Genomic DNA, 20,556 nt, shown 5'->3' with positions numbered 1-20,556 from the left:
TTAGGTTAATTTAAACTATATTTATAACTTTGTATACGTTTATAATGGTAACAAACATATCAAAAGCACAGTGTCACACATACTGTTGTTACTAAAAATACAGTGCTTAAATATAGCCTATATAACCTTTAATTTTTTTATATTAATCCCCCCAAATGTCATTAAAGAAAAAACTTTAAACAAACAATTAAAATGGCGGTTTGCTACAGTGCGAACAGTAAAGTTTGCAATGAACGGAAACGATAAAAATCATTGTGAAACTTTACATTTTTAATTTATGTGCTTTAAAATCTGCAGCGCTCCTTTAACTTCCCGGTTTGGGAATGATAAATGGCGTCAATTGTGACGTGGGCCGTCACTCTAGCCAATCACTGCCAAGTTGAGGTTAATATTAAGAGAAAGTTGACGGCGAGACGGGGACGTCTTTTTTATTGCCATCCACATTTAAAGAGGTATTTTGTACCTAACAGGACAACACGGTTAACGTGCTAGCTTCGCGTTAAGAAAAACGAGGAAGAGTCCAACGTTGGACCACATAGGCAAGTGTTTTCATCAACACCACAAAGAGGGGGTTACAATCTCTTAACTTTTCCTGTGGGTCCCTTTTCGGCTTGTTGGACTGGATGCTATATACTTTTGGACTTGTTTTGTGGCACGGAACCGGAGGGGTTTACACCCATTACTCTTATCTCCCAACTCATTTGGAAACGTGCCTCTCAAAACGAATCACTCTCATGGTCCGTCAGCGGAACTGGCTATAGCGAATCTGAAGGTAAGTTCGTTTACAAAAAAGTCTATACTTTGCTGATAACGTGCATTTACACATTTAATGGCATTAGGGTGTCACAATTTTCACACGGTCAGAGTTTATCTAGCGCAACTAACTCGCATAATTTAATTTCACACCTAAACTTCATATTTTCTGTCAGTTGAAATTCTGCCAGTAGCCTTGATGCTTTAATTCAATGTCTTATGGATTGTTGCATCGGCACTTAACTTAAATGACATTCTTGACACGAGTGATTATTAGAAATATGTTAGATGTCAGAAGATAGGATGGACAATTTAATAATTTTCAATCAGCTATGAGTTAATCTTACAATGTACAAGAGCATATTTAAGAAGAGGAAGCATAAGTCGAAAGTAGAAAAGTAGAAATTGTAATAAAGCAACTATTACACTGATCTCTTAAACTTCCCAATATCTTCCAAATTCATTGCGAAATAAATGAGACTATTAAAAATTAAATACGTAAAATACTAAAAAAAGAACAGTGCTAGGTAATTTCCGACGAAGCAGCAATCATTCTATAACTTGTATAAAAATTGTATAGGCGATAAAAGTGGGCATATTTGTAAAAAAAATCTTTTAATTTTTTTGTAAATTTTACTATTCAGCCTACTAATATAGACGTTAGTAATCATAAATTATTGTAAGACTGAGGGTCACATTTGACCTGCAATGCAAAAACTTTGCCCTGAATGCAGATTACACGGTCCATAAACTCTGTCACAACCGAAACACATCAGGTTATCGGAATAATTAAAAATCTTACACTTTACAAAACAGTTAAACAAAACGCGCTTAATAATTTCTAGAATGAAAGAAATGGCTGCTAAACAGTTATGTCTACCCCCCCGACCACCAAAGAAATCTGCAAAAGAAAGGAAGGAAATAACAATTAAAATTATCAGCCCACGACACCTTCTGTCTATTATAGCCTAATGAAATGGAATAATGTGCAACTTGCTTGGATCATGGCGCCTAGAGATATACATACAAGGACCCCTGTCCATACGGTGGTCTATGTCGCTGTGTGCAACCACACCAAAACAAAATTGGTACACCCCTCCCCCAAAACATGATGTCGGCCTTGCACTGGCCATACAACAAAACTTTTCCCACATTGCCATAATAACAAGGCAGTACTATATCTCCAGTTCGATCTCCATCTCTCTCCCCTTCTCTTTCGCTCTCTCTCTCTCTCTCTGACGTCAGATGTATTCAGTGCTGTCCCCTCCCCTCATTATTAGTTTTTCCCCCAGTAGAAGACTTTTTAGAGAGAGGCGAGGCACCGTAGATCTATTTTGCCTGAGGGAAATGGCGACAAGCTTGGGGTCTTTTTCATGACCAAACAACACTTGCTGCTAATCCAAGCTGTGCTAATTGATGGGAGGACTACAAGAGTACCCTACATGTGTGTGAAAAGTCTCAAACTATTTGATGTTGATCAGTGTTTTGAACGGTCTGGATGATTCATCCATACATAAATGTATGCTTTGCGTCCTTGTTGGGACCTTTATTTATTTGCCTTAATTTAGTTAACTGATAAGTCGTCAAATAAAGCGCACGAAAAACAACATGTTTGTTAAAAATAACACGTTTTTTTTGTTTTGTTAAAACCGTTCATGGAAGTACAACACTAGTTGCACTACGGGCTACTTTACCAGCAAAGCTACTGAGCAGAGAGGAAAATATTATTCGCAAATATCAAACGGCGTGGCGGGGTCGCACCGCAGGACCCGAGATGACAGTGCATGACGGTCGCGCCAGCTCATTATCCGACTCCCATTCAACTGGCCTTTCATTGCGATGCAGACTCTTTGGCAGTGTCGTTTGTTTCCTCATTGTGCTATAGTGGGGAATGCAATGGTTGTCAGCGCCCGCATTCACTTTGGCGATAGTTTATTGATGAGCTCCGACTTTTAGCACTTTTCACATGTCAAAACGAAGTCAAGTGTATGCAACCACAGCTTAATTTTATGCTCCGTGCGTCCCAACACATTTTGTCTCTCTTTAAAGCTGTCCCACCATGCTATGCGTGCCCCCCTCCCCTCTCCATTTCTTGTATCCCAACCCGGAATCTATTCCACTCCAGTGGACGGGTGGGACACCCCAGGCTGAGAATGGCGAGTTCATGTAACCTCAAACACAGGCGCGGAGGGGTTGCTTTGGAGTGTACCGAGGTGTGTGCTAATGTCCAAGCAATCAACAAATGTAGTTTAAGTGTCCGGCCATGGACGTAATGATATTTTCATTTCCCCCTTGGCAACCCACGACACGGAGTTTCTTTTTCTTCCTCTGAAAAACGAAAACAAATCACGCTATTAATGTAAATAGTATGGGGTCTCAGACTGATCATTGAGAGCGCGCGGTACACGCCGATGACACTCTAGACGCAAAATCAACAATGACACGTGGAGAAAGTTTGCGTTCGTTTCAATAGACTAAAGAGTTGGAATTGTAAATGAATTATAAATGTAGTTAATGTTAATAAAGTTTATAAAAATGTAAACCATGAAAAAGGCATTCAAGTGTTCTTCCCTTTTGTTACTTGCACAGAAAAATTATTATTAACACAATTATTAAATCAACTAATTAAGTCAAATTTAATGCGTTAAATCAATACATTTTATGGAGTGCATTAGGTGATTTTATTGCATTTAAACAAATTTTATATATATTTAAACAAATCGTTTAATAATGATTATTACTTTTCATCTGTTGGATGTTAGCTTGATGTCCTTGCAGCCCCTGTAGCCTACCTTTGGTTAAATACGTTTCACGTTCCCATTGCAGGACCTCTACTATAACTAAGCATTTCAATAGAAAATCGTCGTATGGTAAGAAAGCGTGCTTATAAAAGTGTTTAAGCAGGACTGGAAAAACTAGCTTTTACTTGGCCCTGTTTCCCGCTCTGTCACCGGAGCAGGAGGAAGTGTTTTGCTAGGAGATGATGACAGAGGTCAGGCTCAGCTAATGGGCCACTGAAGAGGAGAGGAGGCGAGGCACAAACCAGGAACACATACATTAATACACGAGCGCTATCACCAATCAGCATAGGTGCGCGCCCTCTCTCTCGCGTGCTCGCTCGCTCGCTCTCTCTCTCTCACCCACTCCCACTGGCGCACATTTTTCAGTCTCGCGCAGTCTTGACATCCCATTTTATTGTCAATCTCTGTTTCCTTCGCAGGGAATTTAAATTTTTCTATCCGAGACCAGTTTGGAACTATAAAAGACAAACAGTTTGAGGACGATTTCTTGAACTTCAGTGTCTTCTCCTTATTGCTAAAGAAGTATATCAACGAGGACTGGAGAGCTGGAAAGGAACTATGCCTCAAAAAGGTGAGTGAAGACTTTCTTCTCTTTTAACCAACTTACAATCATGTGAAGAACGCCTGGCTGAGTTGAGCAAAACTTTCTGTATACGATTATTGTAAATGTAATAAACATTTTTATTATTATAAAAATACATCAACCTAATACATGCTATTTAAAATAAAACTATAAGTGAAAAGCATGCTACTAAAATAATGACAAGCTGCATCCTCGTATGGTGTTACACTATACAGTGGATTTTCATTGACGGTCCTATTTATACTAAAGCAATGTAGAGTTCTGTGCCAAGCAAAGTTTTTATTTATGAGAGAAAAAAAACAGAAAGTCACTGTAGGCCAAGACCGAGATCAGTCTTGAAAATGGAAACGCAATGACCCGATGAGGTGGAGTGTCAGGTTGAATCACACAGTCACATTCAGCCGGGCGCAACCACCAAATCGCACCGTGAACTTGATGTTTTGCGTTTAGGGAAACGCTGTTGTCTTTAGTCCAGACTGACTACTAAAAAGCACAATTAAATTACATTGATGTCTACAGCTTCATATTTATTACTTTAGTTTTCTTAAATTTGTTAAAGTTTAAAAGCAATGCAACAGAAAAGCATTATCGATATCATTACTGAATTGGATGCTGATTTATAGCCCAGATACGATTAGACACTAACACATGTAATGAAAATTAAGTGCACCTGACACTCTCAATAAATTGTAAAGTGTCATTATTTTGGTGCTGTATTATATACGTAACTTTACAAAAACGTCATATAAATTAGCAGTTTTTAACTTTAAACTTTTTAAGCGACGGCACTTACTGTTCAAATATGATATGATTTTGTTACAGCATGCTTTGAATATAAAATAAAAGGTTTGAGCAAAATTGCTTAATTAAAAGCCTTCATGCACATTAAAAAGAACAAATCGCAGATTAGGCCCTGTCAATTACAGACAGCACTATTAAAACAGATCATTAACTAAAAAGATGAGCTCATGAAAAGGCGTTAAATAGCTAACGCTACATAAAAATACTAAGTGAAATAATAAACGACATATGTACATATGTAAGTTTGAAACTACATTTTAAAATATTTTAAAATGAAAAACAATTATATACAAAAATTTAACTTGTTAACAAAAATATTAGGTAAACATTTAGCTTATTAGTATAATGTTAAAAATAACAAAAGTAAAGTCTCACAATATGCACATTTTTGTATATATATTTTTTTCTTGTTATCTCAATGTTACACTGACAAATTATTTGTCTATTTTGTGAAACACGTGCACCTCCACGCTGCGGGGCGATTGGGGTAGCCTATATATTTATTTGTTTCTCTGCACTGTAAATCGCGCACACAATACATCTACTTAAAAAGAAAAAGGGGAAAAATCAAAGCAGTGAGTATTTCTTCAGTGGCCTCCTTTTCGGTACATGTATTGAATGGGTTCTTTATTGCAATTGTCTTTTACCAATTGAGCGCCCCACTGCGCTGTTGTACATTTTTTACAACCCTTAACGACACATACCAGTAACACAATTACCTCCAGATACTTATAACAAGAAATTACTTTTCTATTTCGCGCAACGAGACAAACAAAAAGGCTTTGAGGTAACGGGCACCGGGTCATAGGGAGCTGCACTGGCTGTTGCGGGTGAGGGGGTGTGCTGAACCGGGTGTACGAGGAGGAGGGGGTCTTGTTCCCTTCAGCTCTTTGTATTTTCTGAGAGTTGTTGGTACGTTTAGTTGGAAGCGGTGTAGCTAGTTAGGGAGTCCGGGTTTTACTCTATGGGTTTTGGTGTAGAGGGAAAAAGAAAGCTATTGTTAAAATTCAGCGGGGCTTTGTCGGGGACCCCTCACCCCCTCCTGGCTTTACTTTTCCTGCGCAGCCAGGCGAGGTAGACAGCGTGTGTCACCAGAGGAGAGTATCTAAAGAGGAGAAAAAAGTAGGCCTTGCCCACAACATTTGAAGTTTTCTAATCATGAAGGTTAGGGAGATGGACAGGTTCTTGAAAAGTGGACAAACGCTTTTGCGCAGATCCTTATTATTATTATCATTTAATTTATTATTTTTGAATGAACCAGGACAAGACGATTAAAAGTACACAGAAAATGTCTCAATTAATGCGGGAAGAAAATTATCAATTTAATTATAAATTTAGAGAATGAATTAACTATTTATCCATTAAAATTAACTACTTAAATAATGAATAAACCCAAAATAATAAAATCTAAGGTAAACACTTTATAAAAGCGTAACGAAAAATTACAGATAGAAAAGGGTGTACTAATAAATTGTTTTGCTTTGTCCTAGGGATATTTTAATAGAGTGAAGCAGATGAGAGTCTATAAATTGTTTTAAGCGGACAGTCAACTCTGTTTCCAGGCAAGTTTAAACCCTGGACATACGTGTATTGTGGAGATAGTAGTTTTCTCACTTTTTGCAGCATGAATGCAAAAATGGTGAATGCTGAAGCTTTAGCCACAATATTGTCTTTAACTCTCCTGCACACAAGCCTGTAAGCATAAGAAATGAACTGCAGTTGACCAAAAAAGTGAAAATTAATCTTTGTTGTTGTGTCTTTGTGACTAACAGAATACTATAACCGGGCCACGTGGGAGTCTGGCGTAGCGTCCATGATGCAAAACAGTAAGTGGAGTTTTTTATTCTTTTGCGTTTTTGACATAAGACATGTAGTTGTAATGATGGGAAAAATCCCTATAGCCAGAGGAACATTTGTTTTTGTCTATTAGTGAAGTACAGAGTGTGTTCCGTTTGAACACAATGCCAAAATGTTTGCCTGTCATTTACACAACTCCCACAAAGTAGCTAAGCACCACATAGTAAGCTAGTAAACTCGTTGCTAAGCTCGACGTTAACTTTTTTGACAGATTCATGAAGGATTATAGGCCATTATTTAAATTAGGAGTGCACAAAAATTACAGTCCCAGAAAGAAATTCTCTCATTTACAAAAGTCACACAGAATCCTCAACACATGCACAACCTACTTACAGTGTCTAGCCCATATGCTCTTTGCATAATTGTGTGTGTGTCTGAGAGAGTGAGAGAGAGAGGACGTTTCTGCTTGACTTGCTTTTAAATAATTGCTGAATTAATGTTAGCATTGGCGTCCAATCCACCTAGTCCATTAGCAGAGAAGAAATTGACATTGCATGATTCTGATGGAACGTCTATCATGTTTATGAAACACAGCGCGAGTGAAATAATAGACCAAGCTTTGATGCAACATTGAGTGTTGTAGAGCATGAATAAATTGCATTTGCTGGTTGTAATTTTGTCTATGTCTTTGAGATGTGTGAAGGCCAACCACCAAAACATATTCTCAGTAATATGTTTAATTCCTTTGTGGAAATACTAAGTAAGTTATGATTACAATAAATGAGACGTATTTTCTCTTTTAATGCTGGACAAGAGGTGTATGACATCTGTAACGAAGGTGTGTTGAATGTCATCCTGTCATTTTGTATCACTACTTTGATTATTGTAAGTGCCAGATTTTTTGCTCTGTCCATACTAACACACCAGTCACAGTTTTGTCCACAGAGAAGAAAAACGTAGGTGAGCAAAAATTAAAAAGATTTCTATTTAACAATGGATAAAACGTAAATGTTTTAAACGTAAAAACGTAATAATAAATCATCAGGTAACCTATAATATAGCACATGTTTTTTTTTCTACAGAGCTAGTGTTTTCTTTTTTCTTAAGAATAATTATTGTTTTGTAAAGACATTCCCATATCCTTTGTCGAATTATTGCACAAAGCTCGCCAAATGTTGTCGTGTGATGTCTTGTGCGCATTACTGGGAAGATATCATTCGGGCCTTTTGGTTTGTTTAAAGGTCACAGGCGGCAATCCAAGCTTTGTGTTAATAACTCTTGGGTGTATATAGAGTGAAGCGTCCAAATTGACACCATATGTCTTCCTATTAATTGATTAGAAACAGAGTACCACGCGCGCAATGATTGCCACTGGGCGAGACCGACACCATTCACCGTGGGGAATTATACAATGATTAAGACTTAACCTTTCAAGCGAAACTTTGATTTTATTTTCTAATCTGCGTGTTTGCCCACACAAATACAATACGAATAAATTTTTAATTTGTATTTTTATGGACAGAAAAAGACAATTTCCCAATGAAACTTCTTAACAAAAGCGCGATGTCAACAGATTTGTTTTTTATTTCAGTTAATTATAAATGTTAAAATTTTACAGTAGGTGTAAAATAAAAAAATGTGATCTCGGGTCAAATAAATATATCGTTCCAAATGCACGTTATCTTGTGCATTATGTATAAAACATTTCTCGTATAATTTTGAATTTATATTTGGCTCTGCAGATTTATTATGCATAAACCTGCAGAGCAAAACACTATCCCGCAGACTTGGTCCCAGTGCGTAAATATAGGCAATGAAGGTTTGTCACTTGGGAAAAAAGAAATGTCACTTTTAATATATTAAGGGTGAGGCTCGTCCCCGTGAACGTGCACGCGCACAGCCCCTGGCCACCTTAAAATTAAGCTTCCCTTAAAGGGGAAATGAGTACAGTCCAATTTAGCCTGAGTGATATCCAAATGCAGACAGAAAGGGTCGTTTTATCATGCTACTATTTGTCGTGACGATGCGATTTTCAAAAGCAGAGCGATGTCATAAAGTGACATGCCTGCCACAAGTGCTCCAACTGATCTTTTCAATTAGCCTTCCATGCATGATCCAGGGCGACTTCCGCCTATTTCCAGAAATTAAGCTCAAACTTGACGTGCAGCTAGCTTTATTTTAAAGACAAATGTCAGGCAGGCTCATCATATTTTCCCCCTCTTCTATATTTGGAGCTTATTTATTGCAAAGGAGCTTGTGCTCTTGGACTCAATTTAACAGGAGACTTCGGAGGGAAGGGAGCTTAGAAGTAAAGCAAACCCGCATCAGGAAGGCTGCTTTTCGGTTTTGACTACAGGTTGGGTCTGCTTTTGGGGTTTATCCATTGACACAGGCTGTAAAAAATAGCATTAGCTAATTGGTTACATAGTGCTTTGGTAATTATTTTAAGTTGTTATACTTAAATAATGCGTAATGGTTTTAATCATGGCAACGTTTAAGAAGTTTTAATGGAATGCCACAAATGGCATTACGCCATATGATCCGTTTAAGGCTTTGCAAAGATGCGCAAATCTCGGCTCAGTGGGTTGGAGATGTTTTGCTTCAGATCATACCAGAGCGCTGACGCTTAATCAATTTTGTGCATGTAATTATATTACAATTGTGTATTAGAAGATTATGATTTTATGAGCACATCTGGAGAACAGTCGCAAACATATGACAGCTGAACAACAGTAATAATTACATGCGGTTCTTTGCTGAATATTACGTTTTGTTGACAATGCGCTTGTAATGCTTGACTCATTTTTAGAAAATTGCGACCTGAAAGCTTCTATTAAAAACAGCTGTGATCTGTTTACATTGAGTCTGGTTTGCTAAATGTTGGGTTTATTTACAACGAGATCTTACTTTTCTATTTGTTTAGGTCACAGTGGAGTAAACCAGCTCGGCGGTGTTTTCGTCAACGGCAGACCGCTGCCCGACTCCACGAGACAGAAGATAGTTGAACTCGCTCACAGCGGCGCGCGACCGTGCGACATATCCCGGATTCTGCAGGTGATGAGAGTACATGTTTTACATCCAAGTGCTCATGTTATACTTTAAGAAGTGTAATGAAAAATTTTCATTGTTTCACATTTGTGTCTATTGTTTTGAAATACCTGTTATATCAGCTCTATATTAGATTTTTTTTAAATAAACCCTTGCGTTATTTATACCAGACATCAAATGGGATTCATTTCAAATTTCTATTTGGAATGCATAAACAGTGGTCTTGTGGAATGGTTCGATAAACAACAGGATACAAAAAATTCCCGATGCACTTCTCAGATTTTTTCCAATTGGCAAATTTTTAAAATTGACGACCAAATTACACTGGAAATTAATTAGAATCAAAAACCGCTTAAGCGCATTTGAAACAAGTGCTTATTTTCTCGTACCACTGAAGACATATTTTTTGTGTTAAAGGTATTTCTTGTGTTATAGACCCATGCTGATGCAAAAGTCCAAGTGCTGGACAATGAAAACGTAAGCTTATTATTGCTTGCAGCATAACACTTAGCATTTCACGCTAGTCTTAAATAATGTATGTGAATTGTTTCTTTTGTGTTCTGTCTAGGTGTCCAACGGGTGTGTGAGTAAAATCTTGGGTAGATACTATGAAACAGGCTCCATAAGACCCAGAGCGATCGGGGGAAGTAAACCAAGAGTAGCGACTCCCGAGGTGGTCAGCAAAATTGCCCACTACAAGAGGGAGTGTCCGTCAATCTTCGCGTGGGAAATCCGAGACAGACTGCTGTCAGAGGGGGTCTGCACAAACGATAATATACCCAGTGTAAGTTGTCATTGACTCAATAACAAATATTTTGAGTTGTTTTAGTTATAGTAATAGGCTACAATTTATAACGCTTTTATATTTAAATGCATGCAATTTTACCTTGTAAATCATTGTAAGTCTGCCAAATGCATACATGTAAATGTTAATGCATGTACTAATAACCTTGAACGTAAACGAGAATATACTCTAAAATTCGATCTTCCCCGGGTACTTGTAATCTCCTCTAAACCCAAAAGAACAATGCTATGCAATGTAATGCTCTGGCATGTAGGCCTTGGCAGAAATGGGGCCAATCGTTCCAAAAGCCAAAATGCCACATCTAGGATGCGCACTTTAATTAATGTGCCGCATCTTTGGGTTCGTCTTTCAGGTGTCATCGATAAACAGAGTACTGCGCAACCTGGCTAGCGAAAAGCAACAGATGGGCGCAGATGGCATGTATGAAAAGCTGAGGATGCTGAACGGTCAGACCGGCACGTGGGGGACCCGGCCGGGCTGGTACCCCGGAACCTCGGTGCCAGGACAGCCCAATCAAGGTAAGGCAATTTCACTTGCCATAGAAAAATATTCTGCCAAAAGAGGTGTTGAGGACGTTTGGCATCTAGGAGAGATTTATGAATGCACTGAACTTATTGAATTGGATCATGAAGGTTGTAGATTGTAACGCATTATCATCATTGTAAAACAAAAACAATTGCCACATTAAAAGGAAAATTGTAGCCATATTTATTACTATTATTGTTATTATTATTATTATTCGGTTTAATTATTATATGATGATATTATTATTATTATAACTTATGATAATAATAATAATAATAATAAAATATAGCCAGTTATGATGCTTATTGGAAGCAAGTATGCTGTCATTATTGCTGTGGTGGTTGTTTTTCATTTTTTAAATATTTTATTTTTAGCTTTTTGTATATACAGTAATTTAATTTATTAAACGCCTCGTCAGATTATTTGTTTATCATACGATTATACTGTAAATTATAATTCACCTATATTTAAAAGTTGTAAAAGAAAAGAATCTGCGTTATTATCCCATACGGATGTTTCTGTCACGCGTTAAAATGTGTTATGGGAACAGTTCTGTCGCTATGTAATAGCTCATTAGAGAACGTTTTGTTTCCCATTAAGTCGACATAAATAAGCGTTTAGTTTGAGAAGACAGCTGAGGAACTGTTTCACTGGAGACACCCTGGACACGATATGGCAACGTTTGCCAATTACACTTGTCACTATTAACGGTACTATCCGACGAAAGATGGACACATACAGATACAACTAGATAATTGCTGTCTATATTATATCGGCCTGTTAAATCCTTCACTGGTTTGCAGCCACAGACAACCACTAACTCATGTAAGAAAACGTATTTTACGCAAGGGAAAGCTAATACTGGTTCATGTGAATATTTTTTTATAAAGCTTGTGTTCTTTGCCCATATGTTTATTTTTTATGTAAGCCTATATTGAGTAAGAAACGAATATGGATTAAATCATCTGTTGCGAGTATCACAATCAAACATGCTACATTATATAAGCAGCAAATTGCAAAAAAATATTTATAACAATCTCATATCTCTATTGTGTTGTGTAAGTCCATACGTCCACTCCAGACGTATTAGTCAGGGTGAGGTTTCTGAGCGATACAAATATGGTAGCAATCTGATGAATGTCACGCAACAATGAATAAAATAGTGGATTCATCTGGGTTGACAGGACGCTAAAAGAGACAACTCTATCGCATTCAGAGCACTCCCCTCCCTTCGCCATAGGCTCGGGGGGTAAAGCCGGCTAAAGGATTTGGACACTTTCGGTTTTCCAAGGGCCCTCGCATGTTTTAATCAAGGCCTCCGCAGCTGAAAGATGCCGCAGTTGTTTTGCCATCTTTCTGCTTGTCTTCCGCCTCACTGGTTACGACAACGCCCCAATACGGAATGATTTTATTTCCCACAGCCTTTCATAGAAGAAACAAACCCTAAATCTGGCGACAGTTGGTGAGGCTTTTGAGAACAGGGAACACATTTGCTTCTTTTTACGGATTAGCTCTTGAAAAGTGGATACTAACCACTGCGGACTTTGTAAAACTTTTTCAGAACTTTAGAAACGCGTAGTCCCTGATAAATAAAACAATAAAATAGTTTATAGAAAGCTATTCAACTTTTGATATGCAATACCCTTTGTTGGACACTATTATTATTATTACGACTCGGCTATTATTTAATTACTTTAGCTTTTCTTATTTTAAAAAATTTAACACATTTTATTAATAAAATGTTATTGAATCTGTGCATGATCAACATAACTATGTTTTCCATTGGAAACGTGAAGTAAATTCCATAACACAATGGTTTTAATTAGCCACTGGTGTCCAACAACACAGCATGTTAAAGCTTATCGACTCACAGTTGGCACCCCCATGTCTGTGACAAACAAGAGTCTTCGCATTTAGATGTCCCATTCACGGTGGCCTGGCTGTTTTTCTTCTTTCGCCTATAAGAAGGTATAAATCCTAACTAAGGTTGAACGGGCCAGCCCCAGGGACAGTGATTAATGACGGTAGAGCATAAAGGTTAACACGGCGAACTGAAAAGTCTGTTGACTGGAATCCTCGTGCTACAATGACCGCTCGAGAGAATCCTTTTGTCGCCTCGTCCAATTGTGTCCTCAAAATTCAACCCACGAAAGTTTGCAATCCCTCCTCGCAGCTACTATTTTATAGTTACCCTTACTCTCCGGCTTTGTGTCGCTATGAAAGCCTCCCTCTTCCATTCAAGTATTTGTGGTCACCTCAATAGCTCAGCAAACGCCCATATGGTGACCGTAGCCTAATTGAAGAACTCGGGGATGAAAGTGGGGAGATACTGTTTGGTTTGAAAAAACATTTCAGAGGACCTGAAAAGGTTTCTGGGACGTTTCATCGCGTTTCTGTAAAAGCCCTCAAGCCCGACAACCTTTGCGACCCCGGACTGAACGTTTCAAGCGCGTGTGCATGAAATGTTTTCCCACAATATTGCAGAGGGCGATACAGTAACCTACAAAATGTCTGGATAACTTTGTATAAAATTGTTCCCTCATAAACGTGACCACAATAGCTACAATAATTAAAGCATGGTGCACGAGAAGTGTGTTTATAAAGAATAAGCTTACATTTTATGTTTATTTTCCAGATGGCTGTCAGCAGTCAGACGGTGGAGGTGAGAACACGAACTCCATAAGCTCAAACGGAGAGGACTCGGATGAGACCCAAATGAGACTCCAGTTGAAACGAAAACTCCAAAGGAACCGCACATCTTTCACGCAAGAACAAATAGAAGCACTTGAAAAAGGTAAACATTGACATCATAGCAAAGATTAAAGCCGAACGTAGCGATTATCGCAGTTCAAAACCCTAATATGATCGCAAACTAGGTTAAATTAACTTTGGGATATTGTTGCATTTTAATTGAACAAAATACAAATAATAAATAACTTTGCTTTTGACATTTCCACCAGAGTTCGAAAGAACGCATTATCCCGACGTATTTGCGCGGGAGAGACTCGCGGCAAAAATAGATTTACCGGAAGCAAGAATACAGGTAAGCAGACATTACAGGACAAAAATGCAACATAATTGTTGGTTATGCCATTTAAGAAAACGAACCAATGTCTTATTGCAGTAACATTGTAATAACAATTTGTTTTTGTTTTTTTGAGGTTTATTTGTAGCCTAGGCCTAGGTTTACTACACTGTAAAAATATATGTAATTATGCAGCTGGTTGCCAGTAACTTACTGTAGAAGATAAATACTGAAAATGTTTCATGTTCATTTAACTTTGAACAAACTGTCGCCAGTAAATAACATAAATGTAAAATCTACAGTAAGTTACTGGCAGCTAGTTGCCAGTAATACTGCAATTTCTACAGAAATGTTTTACAGTTTACACATGGTTATCTTACACTATGATTACTGTAGTAAGACAATAGTACACTCGTGTTTACTATGTATTACCTACAATTACCACACTTAAATTAAGGACCTATGCTTGTAAATTCATGGATAATTCTAATAAGCATCATTTTATTCTTGTTTCCTGTTGTCAAATGTCTTTAATAACTTACATAAGCGTGTCCTTTCAGGTGTGGTTCTCCAACAGAAGAGCAAAGTGGAGGAGGGAGGAGAAATTAAGAAATCAAAGAAGACAAGCCAGTAACTCTTCAAGTCACATACCCATCAGTAGTAGCTTTAGCACTAGCGTTTATCAGCCAATCCCACAGCCCACAACACCAGGTAGGGGCACTTGTTATGGGTCATGAGACAAGGGCATGTGAAAACAAAGGTTGTTTATTTTTTACAGTACACTGTAAAAAAAATCCATAGAAATTGCAGCTGGGTTGCCGGTAATTTACCGTAGATTTGGATTCGTGTTATTTGCTGGCAACATTTTGTTCAAAGTTAAATGAACATTTAACATTTACAGGTCTTTGTCTTTACAGAGTAAAACAAAACAAAAAAACAGCATCAAGCGAAACATTCTGGGAAACAAAATCTGAAGCAAAAAAACAGAAAAAGGTTGATGATGATTTCTGGTTCCCAGAATGCTTTGCATGAGGCTGTTATTGTATGGTTTTATTCTGTAAAGATAAAGACTTGTTAGTATTTTAAATGTATTTAACTTTGAACAAACTCCTGCCAGTAAACAACATGAATCCAAATCCACGGTAAATTACAGCCAACCCAGCTGCAATAACATTGTAATTTCTACAGAATTTTTTACAGTGTTCTATTTTTTAACAACTTCCTCCGTTTTATTTTTTAAACAGTATCCTTCACATCAGGCTCCATGTTAGGAAGACCAGACACAGCCCTTACAAACACATACAGCGGCCTGCCACCAATGCCAAGCTTCACCATGGCCAACAATCTTCCTATGCAAGTATGTCCACATAAATGTCAATTTATAAGCTATTACAGTAGAGTGCTTTAAACTCTAAATGGAGTATAGGTGTGTATTGTTCAACATCATGTTGTGCCAACCCTAATGTTTCAGAGGATTAGTAATTCAATATATGCCAGTATTGTAAAATCTTATGCAACAACAACTACAGCAGGTCTGTAGGGCCTTGTTTGTATATCAGATAGAGATGTGAGCATTGCTGACAGGTTTGCCCTTCCTCCCCCCAGCCCAGCCAGACCTCATCCTACTCCTGCATGTTGCCCACTAGTCCTTCGGTGAATGGGCGGAGCTACGACACATACACACCACCACACATGCAGGCACACATGAACAGCCAATCAATGGCCACCTCAGGCACAACCTCTACGGGTAAGCATTTAGCATTTATCCTCTACCATATAAAACAAAACAAAAATCACTAATTCTAATTCTAATTATACCAAGTTATTAATTTTAATTATGATTTTATTACTACGGGACTAATCTCGCCTGGAGTGTCCGTACCAGTCCAAGTGCCAGGCAGTGAACCAGACATGTCTCAATACTGGCCCAGACTACAGTGAGAACAAGACACATGAGAACAACAAAAAAAATCAGTGAGGATAAATACAGAGAGCAGCTTCTTCACCTCATGATGTCTCTCGGCTGCAGGGCTGTTCAGCAGTATTTTACTACAGAAGGAACTGAGGAGAAGCTAAAGGACCTTTTTTCTACTGGGATAGTGCCACTTCTCTATTATTCTTCGGACACAAAGACTTCAAGAATAAAAGAGAACAGACTACTGTAAAGTGCCCGGTATTATATCGTAAATTGGAAAAAAAATCTGTTTTTCAGTTTCCAACCAAGTCATTTTGATGTATTTGTACATGTAATGGCCAATTGTATGTTATGACAAAAAAGGAAAAAAATGAACAACTGTGGAAGGACTGTCAAACAAAGCTGGCCTTGCATCGCCGAGCGGAAGAACATTTGTGCGAGCTTACCTGTCATTCATCAATCTATGTTCAGCGGACATCAAAAACTTCTGCCCAAATGTGGACTTGTGGAAATGAACAATCTCTGTATCACTTTGTAAAAATATCAACAGAACTCAAAAGGAAGCCAATCCACACTTTTGGTTTCCAAAGCTTGCAGACAAAGTCAGATGTATGTGGAACAAGGTGACTGCTGAACATGTTTGGTAGCTAAAAATGGTAGATTGTGTCTTCGATATAATTCAGTTTTGTTTATGTCAAAATGTAAGTATTTGTCTTCCCTAGAAGTCTCGCAGAACAATTTCTATAATAAAATTAATTTCATTTTATAATTCTCTGAATATTTCGATACGTATTACATGCTTCTCAGAAAAGGGCACATTTTTATCATCATTTAGGGTTAAAATAAGACCAAAGGCTTTGCATACCAATCATTAATTACATTTTGTTGATACTGATAACATTTAAATTATTACATTTACAGTCAGTATCAATTAATTAATATTCTAAGAGCTACATTTTATGAACTGATTGATTGATTTAATTTATTTTACACATTCAGCTTGATGTCTTAAAGTCTTTTTTTAAAAAAAACAAAATTTTAGTTGAAAGATTTTAAAGAACTAATAATTAATTTTACGTATAATATATGCCTCAAAGATAAGAGTAATTCACTAACATGTCTCTAATGACAAAGTAATTGGAAATATTTTCTTTAAGCAATTTTCTAGGTCTGTATTACTGGAGTATTACATTTTCATTCAGCCTTAAATTCTTATGTATGTAATTTCTGTGTAATTTCAGCAAGCCTGTTCTCTTTAAAATAATTTGCATGTAACTAATGTTGTGCCATTTAAATTAAATTTGTTTTATAAAGGAATGAAAGAAGGAAAGTGGGGTCCCATAGTCGGAAATCTTATTTAATGATATGCAGACTAGTTACTAACTGCAAATTACCAGTGTGCTTTGCAAATGATGCTGAACATATGGCTATCTATTACAAACAGTAACAGTTCAGCAACACATCAAATGAACTTAAAATAAGCAGCCTTTTGACAAAACAATGGATTTATACTGCCGGTATGAACGCAAGAATGATTGTGGTGTAAACTATGTTATTTTGCCACCTGGGGAGACTCAGCAGGAAGAGAAATGGAGAAACGGATGCGTACGAAAGAAGGGGTCAGGTGTGGACATAATGCACCTCATACAGAACCTGAAAACACACGACAAAAAAAGTGTTTCACTAGACTGAAAAATCCAGCTACATAATTTTCATACCAGCCTCACTGAACTACAATTATTTTGATGAATATCTCTTACAGCATTACCTCAATCAGAAATATCTGAATGGTCATTATAAATGCATGTTTGTGCAGCAAAAAGCAACCAAAAGGAAAACCAAGGCCTTTTCTGATATCATGCAATAGATAAAAAGAAGGGTCTATGACTTATATATCTCTAGACTGGGCACAGAGACCCAATAATGCACTGCTGTAGAGGGGATGTATTATTCAATCAATGCGTTTTATAATATTTTAACTCAACCCACAACATTTGACTGATTTTTTTGACTATTTGGTTAATACAGTACAATTATGACATGAAATTTAATATAAATGGAATGAAATGGAATAAATCAAATAAAAATATTATTTTTAAATCTTTTAAATCAAGAGCCACCAAAACAAAAAGTAATATTTAGTTAATGAGAGATAGAAATGAGAACAGAGAGTGAGATAGAGAGAGAAACAGACCAGTGAATGTTGTTGTCCTTTTGCATTTCTACTGACAATCCAAATCTAATTTGGGGTTCTGAAGTCGAAAGTGTAAGGGTGTAATTAACACAACAGTAGAGGACGAAAACCATGACAACCTTAAATATTTATTTAATAAAATTATTGGGTCTATTTTAGCATACCAAAAACTACACACAGCCAAACCATACCTGAAAACTGGTCAGAAACAGGCATGTAGGGGTGTGGCAAAACACTACACAATGCAGTGACGTCCTGTTATGGGGCATGCATTTCAATCTCTTTTAAACCCCGTGTCTCTTGTCTCCACAAGAATTACATCACCAGAGGACTTACAAAGTGGAGGATACGTTTCAGTGACAAAAGATTGCTGTGTTTTTAAAAGAAATTCCATTGACCAGCATAAAGCACATTAAGAATTGGACATGTGGTTAAAATGTGTGCTCGAAGATGTCCGTTGCTTATTTCAAGTTTCAAGCTGGCCTTTCCTAGTCTTACTTGTCCTCTCTTTTCCATAACGTCTTCCTCTTTTACATTTACATGCATGCATTTGGCAGACACTATTATCCTAAGAGAATTACAGTCCAATATAAGGTATACATTTTATCAATGTGTGTGGCTCTTTGAGGTTCGAACCTATAACCTTTTACCCTGCTAATGTAGTGCTCATACCAATAAACCTACAGGAACCCAATATTCACAGTTATTTTACTGTATTATAAAACGAAAACACAAGAAAATATAAAATGTAATCGGCAAACTGTATTTTTATTTCATTCGTGTTTCAGTTGTTTTGTGTTTATATACACAATACAGTTATTTTCTTGGGTTGTTTATGTGCGCCTTGGTCGTCGACTGCATAATACGGTTACAGAGGAGCAAAGGAAACCCAGGTGCTTCTAGCCCATAGCTGTGCTGCCCCCCACCTCAGCCCAACACTTACTGGATTCTGCCAAAGCCTGTTTGCTCAAATGCCAGGCTGTTCCTGACAAGTCTAGAGGCTAAAGCTGTGTCTGCACAGAGAGCGAGCGAGCAAGAGAGAGAGAGAGAAAGGAATAAAGACCAATGAAAGGATGAGGCAGATATTTTGTCCCTTTTCCGTAGTGGAAGAGCATTTAAATATGACAGGACACAATTATGTTTCGCTCAGATTTTGGCTGCAGATGCGTGCGCTCTGTTGTGATCGTCTCTCTGAAGGGTCTCTGTGCAGTAGACCCCTACAATAGAGTTAATGCAGCTGTGTTTGAAATGATAAACACAAAGGAAACGAAGCGAATAGACAGAACATTACATCCTCTAAAACCGGCAGTAAATCACGCAGTGAAACTATTGTTAACATTTTTTTTAATGTGCTGTAAAATAACAGTGTGGCCTAACAGTCTAGGGCAACATAAAATGCTTTGTTTACACTTTTTGTCATTATGTTTTTTTCATACCATTTCGCTTTTGATAGAAACTTTATCATAAATTTTACAACATTTTATTATTTTGCTTTAAAAGGACACTCCACTTTTTTTGGAAATATGCTCATTTTCCATCTCCTGAAAATATATTTTTCCTCTTTAAAACTTGACTCTTCTGATGTTACATCGTGTACTAAGACAGACGGAAAAATTGCTATTAGTGTTGTTTTAGGCAGCTCTTTTAGTTTTAGTCTTAGTCATTAAAGGAATAGTCTACTCATTTTCAATATTAAACTATGTTATTACCTTAACTAAGAATTGTTGATACATCCCTCTATCATCTGTGTGCGTGCACGTAAGCGCTGGAGCGCGCTGCAACACTTCGATAGCATTTAGCTTAGCCCCATTCTTTCAATGGTACCAATCAGAGATAAAGTTAGAAGTGACCAAACACATCAACGTTTTTCCTATTTAAGACTAGTAGTTATACGAGCAAGTTTGGTGGTACAAAATAAAACGTAGCGCTTTTCTAAGCGGATTTAAAAGAGGAACTATATTTTATGGCGTAATAGCACTTTTGGGAGTACTTTGACTCGCCTGAAAAGTCCCCTCCCCTTCTCCCTCTCTGCATCGAGTTGAAGTACTCCCAAAAGTGCTATTACGCCATAAAATATAGTAGGAAAAACGTTGATGTGTTTTGTCACTTCTAACTTTATCTCTGGTTGGTACCATTGAAAGAATGGGGCTAAGCTAAATGCTATCGAAGTGTTGCAGCGCGCTCCAGCGCTTACGTGCACGCACACAGATGATAGAGGGATGTATCAACTCTTCTTAGTTAAGGTAAAAACATAGTTTAATATTAAAAATGAGTAGACTATTCCTTTAAGACGAAAATGCTTTTTAGTT

General features: G+C 37.4%; 2 protein-coding genes across 3 annotated transcripts in view; one reads left to right on the top strand and one right to left on the bottom strand.

The window, feature by feature from the left end:
* Window positions 1-20,556, bottom strand: part of dnajc24 (DnaJ (Hsp40) homolog, subfamily C, member 24) — a 180,049-nt gene that overhangs the window by 57,154 nt on the left and 102,339 nt on the right. Inside the window, exon 6 of one of the 2 annotated variants that reach the window (XM_073868607.1) lies at window positions 17,395-17,706. The exons of the other annotated variant lie outside the window; for it this stretch is intronic. Coding sequence (XP_073724708.1) covers window positions 17,674-17,706 — 33 coding nt within the window. The 3' untranslated portion in view covers window positions 17,395-17,673. Of the gene's footprint in view, window positions 1-17,394; window positions 17,707-20,556 lie in introns of those variants that run through there. 2 annotated transcript variants of the gene reach the window in all.
* Window positions 391-16,831, top strand: pax6a (paired box 6a). Its single transcript, XM_073868601.1, has 14 exons — window positions 391-772; window positions 3,974-4,125; window positions 6,711-6,764; window positions 7,550-7,573; window positions 9,659-9,789; window positions 10,219-10,260; window positions 10,352-10,567; window positions 10,941-11,106; window positions 13,749-13,907; window positions 14,074-14,156; window positions 14,699-14,849; window positions 15,383-15,495; window positions 15,744-15,886; window positions 15,995-16,831. Exons 2-14 carry the CDS (start codon window positions 4,113-4,115, stop codon window positions 16,077-16,079), a joined length of 1,380 nt encoding a protein of 459 aa, XP_073724702.1. The 5' UTR covers window positions 391-772; window positions 3,974-4,112; the 3' UTR covers window positions 16,080-16,831.

This window comes from Misgurnus anguillicaudatus, chromosome 6, assembly GCF_027580225.2.
Source record: "Misgurnus anguillicaudatus chromosome 6, ASM2758022v2, whole genome shotgun sequence".
Classification (NCBI taxonomy): domain Eukaryota; kingdom Metazoa; phylum Chordata; class Actinopteri; order Cypriniformes; family Cobitidae; genus Misgurnus; species Misgurnus anguillicaudatus.
The sequence above is the reverse complement of the archived record's forward strand: the minus strand, read 5'-3'. Positions and strand labels throughout refer to the sequence as shown.

Excerpts from the sequence above, each read along its gene's own strand:
- pax6a (XM_073868601.1), top strand. Across the intron at positions 9,790-10,218 it reads ACATATCCCGGATTCTGCAG|ACCCATGCTGATGCAAAAGT; the intron begins GTGATGAGAGTA and ends CTTGTGTTATAG. Across the intron at positions 10,568-10,940 it reads CAAACGATAATATACCCAGT|GTGTCATCGATAAACAGAGT; the intron begins GTAAGTTGTCAT and ends TTCGTCTTTCAG.